Source organism: Aricia agestis, chromosome 15 (assembly GCF_905147365.1).
Source record: "Aricia agestis chromosome 15, ilAriAges1.1, whole genome shotgun sequence".
Classification (NCBI taxonomy): Eukaryota; Metazoa; Arthropoda; class Insecta; order Lepidoptera; family Lycaenidae; genus Aricia; species Aricia agestis.
Genome location: NC_056420.1, coordinates 3042495 through 3055625, shown reverse-complemented (window position 1 = coordinate 3055625; position 13131 = coordinate 3042495). Strand labels below are relative to the sequence as shown.

Here is a 13131-nt window from a genome sequence, read left to right as displayed (position 1 = left end):
TACTTGATTTTTATTTAATAAGTATGTATGTTTATTTTGAGATAAGTTTAGTCTGAACTCTTAAGTTCTATGAAACAAGTCTCAGAATTTTACTGTAATGTCATAATTTCTAAAAGTAAAGTAGAATTTTGTAATTCTTTGCATGGTTTTGGCCATAGTTCAATGAACTTGATGACTTAGTCATTTTATCACATATGAGTTACAATTTTAGATCAATTTTAGTAAAGAGAATACTTTTTACTATGCACAAAATATAATTAATTGTGTTGATTTCAGAAAGGAGGTATTTGAATTTACTAAGTAGATTTAAAATGTGTTTTAAAACGTTGAATCATCTAGATTTCTAGAAGAACCAAGAGTAGCAGATAATAATAAAGTATGTAATGAAAACAGTGATGCTTATTTATGAAAGCAGGTTTTACTCCTTATTTTTATTAGTCGGTAGGTACTGTAGTAGTTCTTACATTGTTCTTATTCCAAGATATAATTCAAATTCACAGCTACCTACCTACAGTTAGGTATTAAAATATTGGTGCCTAGGTACTAGGTAGCATAAAAGAAAATGGTAACTTATAAATAAGCTTTTATTACAAAATAATGTTCTGTGCTTCCAGACACTTACGTCAATTCACAGATAATAATTCTGGGGACGATATTTACTTGCTATAGATTTCATTTTTGTTCTGTGTTCTGATCATTTCTATTTGGCAGTATAAAATTCCTTCTCTCCAACTGCTCTCTTAGATCAGTCAACTCCATTTCCAAAATATAATTTGACTGCGCCAAACTTACAGCATTGGTTCTGGCTGCGTCTCGTTTTTTTCTTGCTATGTCAATTAAACATTTTAGTTCTTCATTTTCATTTAGCAACTTTTGTATTTTGCTTTTATATGCCTTATCCATTTTTAGATCTTGAATTTATAGCTTCTTTCTTAAGTTTTCTATTTCTTGTCGCAGTTTTGTGTTTACCTTCGATAGTTTAATAGCTCTTGTCATTTCTAGGTGCTGTTTATCGGTGGCATTCAGTAAAATATTTTTTAAATGCCGATTTTCTTTTTCTAATGCTCTCAAATTTTGGAGACTACCTATTATGTATGTTTGGGCGTTTTGCATTGCTGTCCTTTCATGTAAAGGATTTTTGTATTTAATTTTAGATTTTTTTCTTGCTTTTGATTTTGAATGACTGATATGTCAATATTTTGTGTCCAACAAGTGTATTTTTTTACGAATCGCATATTTTTAATAGCCCATGTCATCGAAATAACATTCCATTAACATTCATACAAAATCTTGTTGTATGTTCACGCATAAACTGAACAAAAATTTGGATTATGTACTTTCAGACTGGGGAATGCAAATCTCGCGAGATTGGGGCTCAAGCGAGATACCGCGAGTTTATGAATACAATACCGCGAGATCTCGCCAATTTCGAGATCTCGCGAGATTAGCAGTTTGGTGGGTTTTTTTGCAAATAATCACAATATTTGAATAAATTACGAAAAAAAGTAATAAGTACTTAAATATTATAAGTATTATAAGATTAACATTCATTTTCACGATTTTTTTCAATAGAATTTTATGCATCAAACATTGTTTGATATTTTTTTTTAATGAAATAAGGGGGCAAACGAGCAAACGGGTCACCTGATGGAAAGCAACTTCCGTCGCCCATGGACACTCGCAGCATCAGAAGAGCTGCAGGTGCGTTGCCGGCCTTTTAAGAGGGAATAGGGTAATAGGGGAGGGTAGTAGGGAAGGGAATAGGGTTGGGGATTGAGCCTCCGGTAAACTTACTCGGCGAAACACAGCGCAAGCGCTGTTTCACGCCGGTTTTCTGTGAGCCCGTGGTATTTCTCCGGTCGAGCTGGCCCATTCGTGCCGAAGCATGGCTCTACCATGTAAAGTCGGAACAATAAAAATAGAGTTTAATAGAGATTCAAAATAATGATGCGTAATCTCATGATGATACAGGAACTGTTCAGACGATGTAGGAATCTGTTCTTAACACTTTAATACCTGTGGCGACGATTGATATGGGAAATAAACTAGTCTTCCTACCTATTTACATAATACACAGGGCTGTCAGTACCTAACATATTTATTTTCTAGTAGGTAGCTGTACGGTCTACATCTTTTACCGACACTCAAAAATATCATTACGCTTCATTTTTAAGTAGGTGGGTAAAGATCGAAGAGGTGCATTTATAATAATGATGTTAGGTATGGAAATATGGAAAGTGGTTCAGTATTATTCTGTAGTACTTAAATAGTTATTTTAATTATCGTTGTTCTTAGATTTTATCGTTGGCACACGACCAATAATATTTTTAACTTAGATTTATGTAACATTAATTAAAAAAGGAATTTGTGAGAAAATGCACATTTCAGAAATTAAAGCTAAGTAGGTAATCATAATAAATATTATGTCTGACTAAAGCTGTAAAGTAGAAGATTGTAATAGTTTAATTTAGTTCGTCAAAATACAGGCAGGGGGCAGCCCTACGTAAAGTTATTGTTCCGTCTACGCATTTGCGAACCAATTTGTGATTGTTCTTCATACTATTATGATGAGTAATAATTAATAATAATTGTTATGATCTATTAATATTATATTATTCCAATTTTATAATCTTTGTGAAATATTTGAATTTTGGCCAGAGATAGCAATGCTTGTTTGGGTTGCACCAGAGGCGTGGTTAAATTTAAGTTATGACTTATGGTCAAAGTTATGGTTATAGTTAAGGCTAACTTTAACTTTAACCACAGAATTTGACAGATGACAGCTAGTCCGACAAGGCTTGAAATGAACGTGGGCGGGGGCGCTGTTGGTAAAGGAGAACTGTCAAAAATGGCGTTTTTGTATGATGACAGCGTTAGTTCCTATTTTCGCCACGTGCATTTAAAGCCTTCTGCCTTGTCGAGCTCAAGGTTATGGTTAAATATGGCGTCCATTTTTGACTTCAACCAAAGATTTAACATTTTGCATTCGTAGTTATAGTTAAAGTTACAGTTAAAGCTAAAGTAAGTTGGTGCAACCCACCCTTAGTCATCCGCCAGCTTGTATAGTTAAGTTTTAGCCTTTAGGTCGCTTCGCCAGTGATTGAAGCTTGATAACTTGAAGATAATGGTAAACTAAAGTAAGTAATAATAACCCTCCTGGAAGTCGGGTAAAAAGTACATAAAAATAAGCCAAGTAATAATTTGACTTAACCTACTACTGACTACTGTATGGAAGCAATGTGTTACATACAGTTCTGTCTGTAGGCAGCTCTGGATTTATAAGGCAGTAGGTATAGGCCATCGCCTATGGGCTGCAGCGTCCTATGGAGTATGGCGTCGTAAGATGGCGGCAGAGTTCGTATATAATGGCGGAAAAATTTAATAAGTCATAACAATTAATATAAATCCGTCCATGACTGTAGGCTTAGATAAATGATTGGTCGTAGCGCGAGCGCGAGACCAATCATTCATCTAAGACTGTAGGTTTGGCTTGCTTAGATTAAAAAGAAAGGTTATGAAAGAGAAATTCTCCCATATTTCTTCCTTTAATATTTAACTATGTTGGTAATTTGTCTTCTTTACCTAGTTATAATATTGTTTCAGTACTTTATCTTCTTCAGTATATAGCATTTTCGTTCGCCGGTATACAGTCTGAATAGAAAATATTTAGATGTACATATTATCATCTATACCTACCCCTATTTATCAAGGAATGTAATTCTACAGGGTGTAACTAAACATATGCCGGTATAAATAGTCAGTACTCAAGACGCATCTCGGTCTCAAGACACGGTTCAGGCTCTGTGATTGGTTGGCTGTCAAAATTTGGACCAATCACAGAGCCAAATCGCGTCTTGAGACCGGGTCGCATCTTAAGTAAGTACTGACTATTTATACCAGCCTAAGTGATAATATGCCTATGCACACCCTAAAGTATTATCACTTAGTTTAGTAGTTTAGGGACCTATGTCGAGTCGTTGAGTTCGTTGTGAAAGTAGCAGCGCTGAAAGAGTAACTTTTTTTTTCTTTGTATGGAAAAATTCAGAACACACGGGCGCTTGCAAATCGCAAATCAAAAAATCACAAAAATTTTTGCTGTTTTAGCACTGCTACTTTCACAGTAAACTATATAAACACTATATAAGGGTGATTCCATTATCGCGGGTGCAACAGTTTGACACACTTAAAGCTTCCTACAGGCAAAATGAAGCATATTTATTAATAAAATATCCTTTGAATCATTGTTAAACTAGTTAAAATACATTTTAACTAGTTTAACAATGATTTATAAATGAAAACCTTCTGCAAATGCATGAAGGGCCACAAAACAGGCCGAAGTGCCATCGCGGGTGCAACCAATTTGACCCTCCATTAAGAACTGTGATGAGTTCATATTTATGTGAATACGGGTCATTGCGAAACTTTTACAAAATAACTTGCCTATAATATTTAAAAATAGCATAAAACATAGAAACTATATAACTAGATAAAAGTAATTATAGTAATGAGTACTAGAAATTATTAACCATTTTACGATCGCGGGTGCAACATCAAAATTCTCAAATCTCTTAAAGGTGAATTAAATGGTAATGGGCATTGAATCACATGTACTTTTTATATTTTTTTTCGTTAAAATAGGGTATTTTAAGAATATAAATTAAATAATTTTGAAATTCATTGGCTAGTTTTTTCTCAATAAATTTTTAAAGTTTCGCTCTGACGTCATCATCGGCCGCCAATTGACCTCTGCAGTATGTTTTAAATTTTCTTTCAATCTTATTTATAATGGCTGGTTCGTCAAATGCAAGTTCTCATTATGTGAAAGCTGATACGAGAAGCTTACCAAAAGTTCGAAACGTAATGTTGGTCGAATTTATTGCTAATTTAACGCCATTGAAGGTCAAACAAAGGTTAAACATATTTGTTCAAAAATATAAGTAACTAATGGGTATTTTTTTCGTTTATATACAGAAAAACGATCACTGACCCTATTCCTCGAAATGTTTTTGTAATGAGCAAAATTAAAAAAAAATGGACAATCCCATTCTCTGAAAAATTTTAAAATTTTCGATATGGAATATATAATTATACTAGTAAGTTTGTAATAAATTGCACCAAATTGTATTTTATACAAAAGATTTAGACGTATTGCTGTATAACTATACTACAACTAAACATTAATTTGAAATAAATGCTATTTTAATTTTAAAATATGGGAAAAAACATCGCGTGTCTTAGATGTTATTGCTTAAGAACGCTCTAAATTATTCGAATTCCATTTTTTACCGATAAATGTTGTTTTGTTAGTAAATACACATCTTCTTACGTATATTTCAATAGAAAAATGTAACTAATGCCACATTTTCTCGTTAAAGGCCGTCTGTAGCGGAATGGCCCATAAGGAACACAATACACGCTCTAAAGCAGCCTTTCCCAAAGTGGGCGATAACGCTCCCTTGTGGGCGCTGAAAGCCTAAAGGGCGGTGTGGGACCCAGAAAAAAAATATTTTCGTTGTGTAGAGGCTTGGGGGTGATTTATGTCATCTGGATCATGAATGCATTTTATATTGAAACACTGGAGGCGCTAAAACAATTTGTTCTCAAAGTGGGCAGTAGACAAAATAAGTTTGGGAACCCCTGCCCTAAAGTATTATCACTTAGTTTTGTTACACCCTGTATAACTGCCGCGTATATAAACGTCGTCGTGCGCGTGCGCCGCCGTCATTCGCGATGTCGACGCGCGCTGTGTTGCTCTGCGCGTGCGCACTCATCGCCGTCAGTGCTGCCCCGCCGAGACGGACTGAAAGTGCAGGTTAGTGGTTTTAGTCCATTTACTATTGATACCTAATTCATCAAAATCGGATTAAAAATGTTGGCGCCATGATCGTACAAGCATAGACATTAGACAATCGAAATAATTTTATAACCCTTTGAAGTAGTCGGTACTTACAATATTATAATTTTAGGGGTTTCTTTTGGCTTCGCTAGTCGGGTAAATAGGTTTGAAAAAGTCCGTTTGATAAAGATTCTGGCGATATCATGCCATAATGCGGTTATTTATTAGGAAAATGATCTTTTGAACGATGAACTTTTAAAGCCTTAGCAAATATAACCTACCTAAGTCCTAAAATAACAATTATTTGCTAAAATTATTAATTTAGGACCCGATGAAGCTGATTGAAAAGTGAAGCTAAAGATATTATTTCATAATAATAATTTCTGAAACGATGGCCAGAATGCCAGGTGAGTTTAATAAAAGCTTAAATTGAAATTGCTCAAGGGTGTGCGCCACATACTCATAATAATATGCTTTCGTAACCAAATGAATAAAAGACACGGCTGTCGGCTGGTAAGAAATAAGGCACAGGACCAAATTTTTACATGCTCTGAATACGACGCATGGATCTTCTCTGTCAACTCATCTCTTTTTTCATTCTCAGTCAACAGATGATCAGCTTATGATACCTATCTATACTAACATACGTACGTACCTTCTACTCCCATTTTTCTCCTGATTAATTTAGTTGCGAGTATCGAGACATATAATTTAACTTGTCCCTCGGACCACCTAGGAGATCACATCCAGGGCCGATTTTAACCCTACCTGCAGTGTCCTGAGCGAGATTTTGGGTGGGCGAGTGAATGAAAAAAAGGCGGCGCCCCTTTTGTTTGCGTTCGGCGCCTCTTTTCATCCGGCGCTCTGGGCTATCGCCAAGCGATACCCCTTACGCCGGTACTGATCACCTCAAAAGGTTTTCGTGGTTGGTCACCAGTTCACCATACTGTCGATACCGGCGAGACAGGAGATATAGTGGTGGGAATGTGCGGTGGGCCAATTGCCTTTTAAGAAAACATAAGCACGTGTATGTATTCTACCATCGAGGAAGTTGATTCCTATGCAATTGACAGACCAACGTTATTTGGTCGAATATGTCAATTCAATGTTAATTGTGATCTGTCAGCTGGGTTTGACGTATCCCAATCAAACTACTTAGGTCCCCGATTTGCATAGGAATCAACTTCTCTGATAGTACATTGTAGGTTATAAAACTTAGAATAGATATAATATATTATGAGTCCGCACTAAGGCCCCCGTAAGGGCTAGTGGCGCCTGTGTGCAAAAAAAGGATTTTGGCGCCCCCTTAGGCAATTTTTTTGGATCCTTGGTTTTGGCGCCCCTAAAGATGGCAATTTGGCGCCCCTAGAGGATGGCGCCTGTGTGCATTGCAAACATTGCACATATGGCAGCCGCGGGGGCCCTGTCCGCGCTACAGAGCGGTTTGCTTTTGATCTCGTTCTCGCCAAACCGCTCTGTCGCGCGGACGCAAATTACCTAGATCGAACTTTACGAATAATTTTGTACTTAGTCTCGTCACTCGAGAGTCTCGTTGGTGATTGCTGTTGTGACTTGTTGAAAACAAGGTCTAGTGTAGACCAAATTTGCCCGACGACAATGATAGCTCTAATTCGCAATGTCTGAATCGCTATAGCGTGCGGATTTTTTCACATTGTTTTAGCTTAGACGGGGCCTAAAGCTCTTGTATTGCAAAAAAAAAGGTTTAAATTGAATACCACCTGAACTGTAATTGAATTAGAAGTCAGAAGTGTATCACCTTTCTTTTATTTTGGTCATTGCAATGTTGTGCCATCTCCATGGGCTTAGCCAGGATTCTATATAGGGGGGTGGGGGGGCAGATTAATAAAATCCTAGACTTCGAATTCGTTATTTTTAACATATGAGTATCTCACAATAGCGAAATACAAAACTCTCTCCGCTCCATGTTTAGGTATGAAACTCGTGAGCATTGCTCTTGTAGGGGGGAGCCCCCCCCCTCCCCCTCTTCCCGTACCTCGGTCCTCGCTACGATCATGGCTATGTCACGTTTCGTTTGAGGAGGACAAAAGAGTCTCAAGACAACTAAAGCATACTGGGCCTTATCGAAAAGCTTTCGTGGTTGGAATTTGGATACGATACTCCTATTGATTCTGACCATATAGGAGATGCTATGCAGTGATGGGCATAATCATAATATTACCACACAGGTAGACTAGTGCTCGTTAAAAACTTTTATGAAAAACTGTCGAGCAGTCATTGCGCCAATGTTATTTAATGACTGAAAACACCCCTAAAGAAACGTAGTGAAACCATAACTTCGCGAGTTGCAGGCGTCGTCTACATTCTAGTTAATATAAAAAGCGTTAAATCATCTCTAAGTTCCAACCACCACTGATAAAAATCACAGCCTCCTAAAACATCTTTAAGAAAAGAGCGTTTTCGCTCTTAGTGTCTATACACACTAGGCCAAAAAAACGCGGCCGAAGTTCAGCATGATTACGCCTGCAATGTATTTTAAATTACCGATGACACACCATGCCGAAATTACGTCGCGTTATATTGTATGCGTTTGACATTTCTCACGTAATCATGCCGAACTTCCGCCGCGTAACTTCGGCATGGTGTGGCACTTAAAAGAGTCCGGGTGCCATCGCAATTCTCATACAAACGTAATACCAGAGACCAGACATACATTTATTCCTCTATGGTAATACCAAGAGCATTTCCCATACGAGAACATTTACCATTTATTATTTGAGTTATTATTCAGCTTGAGATAGTAACCTAGATTCCTGTGCAAAGATCTACTGCAAAATATTTACATACCAAAAATATGAACGATTACAATATTTACATACTAAATTATAATCGTTTAGGTATATTTTATGGTATGTACATATTTTGCAGTGAATCTTTGTAGGTAATTACTAATTAGTAATTACTATCTTAAGCTGAATAATAACTCAAATATGGTAAATATTCTTGTATGGGAATTAATGATCTTGGTATTACATTTGTACGAGAATTGAGGGGGCACCCGGACTCTTAAAAGGCCGGCAACGGACCTGCAACTCTTCTGATGTTGCGATTGTCCATGAGCGTAGATTCTTTCCATCAGCTATCAGGGGACCCGTTTGATCGTTTAATTTTGTATATAAAAGACGATCTTTCGTCGGTCCCTAAATAAATTCAAGAGCATGCAAGGCGTCATATCTGGTCCAAGACGATATGGATCGTTGACACCAAAGCCGCTTTGATCATAGTGACCCACATCCGATGTTACCTAATGTCCCACCCTCAATCCAGCCAATCATCGTATTACATAATATTGAGTCAATTGGAATGTCGGCTTTCTTGACAGGCTGGGCGTTACGGCTTAACGGATTTGCTTGAAGGTTTATCTATAAGTACAATCCGTTTGCTTATATTAAATTTCTACTGTTGAGGGTGCATTCAAGGCAATGACAGACAGACAGAAGTAAAATGTGTAGGTTATTAGTCGCAGTACGACCTTTTAGGCAGGCCCATAACTTAATAGCACGAATGTCGAGACAGCTCTCTTCAGTCTATCGCTATTTTGTTGACAAATCTATTAGAGGTAAGAGTGAATAAGTTATAAGTAGACATTTCGCCAATGTCCTCTACGTTATGCATATCATCATAATAATATTGAGGGTTCGTAAGTTCAAATACAATGAAAAATCAACAGAAATTTGAAATAAAACAGCAAACAAAGAGTTCAAGGAGGTTCAATAAAGAAAGCAGGCCCTTCACGCGATATGAGATAAATAGGCAATTGTCTTGATTCCCATAATGAGTGGTGACTATTGCAAGTGTCATATCCGTCTGATCATACGATTTGTAGTGATAAAGGCGATCGCACATTTGTCAGTAACGTATGCGCCGTACGCGTCGAACGCACCCCATAGTGAAATTCGGCGCGTACGGTGCGGCTGAATGTGCGAGGTTCCTCATTATTGCATACAACGAATACTAAATATCGGCGCGTTTGCTTACAAATGTGCGATTACCTTAAAGAAGCGAAGGTACCCTCAAAAAGCAGACGGTGGACAAAGGAACAAAGTTATTAAGGTTGACTCGGCGAAACTTGGCGGTAGCGGTCATTGACTCCCTGTCAAATTCTTGTCATTTACTATACAAAGTCGCGATTGACAACATCTGACGCTTCATTGTCAATCGCGGTTTATATAGAAAATGACAAGTTTTTGACAGGGAGTCAATGACCGCTACCACCATGTCTCGCCGAGTGAACCTTAGTAGCAATCGATCAGGCGCTATCGCTTATCCTCAAAATGTGTGTTTCGAATGCCAATAGTGGGTACCTTTGCCGAAATAAATGTAATAGTTAACTAGATTTTCAAGGCTCATATTTGGTATTCCTTGAGACCACGAATGGAATTAGACATTAGACAATGAAAATAAATCTTTCGCACCAATTTTTTCCCCTCAATGTCTGAAATATTGACTTAGGTCAGTAACAAAAATTTACTTACTAAAAATTTATAAGCATTAAACAAGCTTTCCTTTCTAAGAGAGTGGGTGCACATAAGTTTAATCAGTTCCCTGTTTATTGAATAATGTTCATAAAATAAACACGGTGGGTGTCTGCGGCCCAGTGGCCCGAATTGGTTGTGTGTGGCCAATTTTTGTGTGTGACCAATTTTGGTTATGTGTTACTTGTAACGTACCGTACATTTTGGTTATGTGTTACTTGTAACGTACCGTACGTAACGTACGTGTACTTGCAAGTTGTCCTTCTCAGTTCACGTTCTTACAGAAAACCGGCGTGAAACAGCGCTTGCGCTGTGTTTCGCCGAGTGAGTGAGTTTACCGGAGGCCCAATCCCCTACCCTATTCCCTTCCCTACCCTCCCCTATTCCCTTCCCTTCCCATCCCTACCCTCCCCTATTACCCTATTCCCTCTTAAAAGGTCGGCAACGCACCTGCAGCTCCTCTGATGCTGCGAGTGCCCATGGGCGACGGAAGTTGATTTCCATCAGGTGACCTGTTTGCTCGTTTGCCCCCTTATTTAATAAAAAAATATCTTTAGTTCGTAGTTCAAGGGTTGTCAACAACTCCTTGTGCCTGAGTTTTGCAACATGCATGCTAGTGAGGGGCAAGGCACCAATGTCCTGGTGGCTACTAATTATCATTACTTATGAAGTGGTGGCATGGGCGTACCCAGGTAGGGGCAGAGGAGGGCAGGCAGGCAGCCTAGAAGATAAAATAAACCTCAATTTTCCTGGCAAGTGGGAACTAAAAACGTGTATAACTCTGTATTGCTCTACGCAAAATGTTTTCTGTCATGATGAAACTATTTATTAATAAAAGTCAATTTGATGATTTTTTGTTTCAATATAGTTACATACCAGAGCGACCATCTTCTCAAGGTATGAGCTGCCCCCTAGCTGAAATCCTAGGTACGCCCTTGAGTGGTGGTGTTAGAGAATAGAGTGGTTTCGAATATCAGTGGTTCATAGCAGGGTACTTTATTAATTGATTGCTGATTGTGCTCAAATAAAGTATATAAAAAAAAAAAATCGCGAATTTTTTATTGACACTTTGATAAATTGAATCCCTGAGTTGTGGATAGCCAGAATCGACGTGACCACAATTTTTTTTCTCACTGATTAATTTTTTCTCACTTTTTTTGGTAAAAAAGTGGGCCCCGTGCGAGTTTCTTACGCCGGTTCTTCTCGCCGGGTTAGTTCCCGAACCGGTAGGCATCATGTAGGACATTCTGAAAATATTTGTTTTAAATTTATTCAGAAATAAAAAAATTTAGATTTTTGATTTTTTTTTTCTAACGCGAACGCGTAGATATCTTTTTATAATTAAACACCTCTCGAGTTGATGAAGTGTATTTAACAATAAATGATCATTACAATTATTAATAACAATACTTAATTAAATATGCAAAAAATTGGGGTTAAAAAAAACTCAGTCGTATTCGATATTGACCGAGCGACCTGCAAAATGATAGCAAATGTTGTAGGAAGACATCGGTACTTCAGAACTCGTAACAAACCAGCAGTTCCTTATTTTAGTAAGTGGCAAATTGTAAGCGTAATTTACGATACTTCCTCGTAGACGTAACGTGATCACAAACCGAGTGGGAAGATGGATTACATATTAAAAATAGCTAAGTCGTAAGTCCTGAATCGGAAATGATTAATTTATAATGTCGCATACCTACCTTAATTCTTAGGGTGATCTTTTTGAACTTTTATTAAATATAAAGTACTATAACTACTTAACTTACAGTTCAAGACAACTCAAAAATACCCTTTACCCATATAAGTTAAGTATGTTATTATAAAGAGATCTTTGACAAATGTGTAGTCAAAGACATAATGCAACTTCGACTTTGAAGATGTCGTAGGCCGGTATAAATAGTCAGTACTCAAGATGCATCTCGGTCTCAAGACACGGTTCAGGCTCTGTGATTGGTTGGCTGTCAAAATTTTGACCAATCACAGAGCCGAACCGCGTCTTGACACTGGGTCGCATCTTAAGTAGTAATAATAATATAATATCTATGGACGCTTCACACCACGTCAGTCTGGCCCCGTGCTAAGTACCTAAAGGACTTGTGTTACAGGTACCAGACAACGGAAATATATTTAATACTTTTATACTATACATATATTTAAGATTGAGGACGACGGAGAAGAACGCCTCCGTGGTCTAGTGGTACAGAGCGCGGCTCTTGACTCGGAGGTCGTGGGTTCGATTCCCGCGTTGGAAACATATTATTTCCAAGTTTGGTTAGGACGATGCAGGCTGATCACCTGATTGTCTGACAAGTAAGATGATCCATGCGTCGGATGGGCATGTAAAAAGTCGGTCCTGCGCCTGATCTCTCGCCAGTCGTGTCGGTCTTCCGTCCCACTGGGTTATGAGAGTAAAGGAATAGAGAGTGCTCTTGGGTACTGCGCACACAGTTGGGCACTATAACAAGACTCCTGCGTAACTGGCCTGGTTTCAATGAAACCGGCCACCGTCACCGAAATCGGTGTGGGAGCTATTATTATTATTATATTTAAGATTTTTATTATATCATACACATATTTAATATACATCCAGACCCGGGAACATTGAAAACTTTTTGTTCCGTCGGCGGGATTCGAACCCGCGACCTCGGGCTTGAGTTACCGACGCGCTCACCACTGAGCCACAGAGATAGTACGTAGCAGGTACGTAGTATCACAAGATAATAGCCAGAACACCGGGAAGAGTCATAGATGTCAACATTCGTTTAAGGAGTTATTTAT

General features: G+C 38.0%; 1 protein-coding gene across 1 annotated transcript in view; it reads left to right on the top strand.

Annotated features, from left to right (window-relative positions):
* Positions 1 to 5697: 5697 nt before the first annotated feature.
* Positions 5698 to 13131, top strand: part of LOC121734166 (acetylcholine receptor subunit beta-like 2) — a 49586-nt gene continuing 42152 nt past the window's right edge. The window contains exon 1 of the mRNA XM_042124615.1: positions 5698 to 5812. Within this exon, the coding sequence (XP_041980549.1) occupies positions 5731 to 5812 (82 nt within the window). The 5' untranslated portion in view covers positions 5698 to 5730. The remainder of the gene's footprint in view (positions 5813 to 13131) is intronic.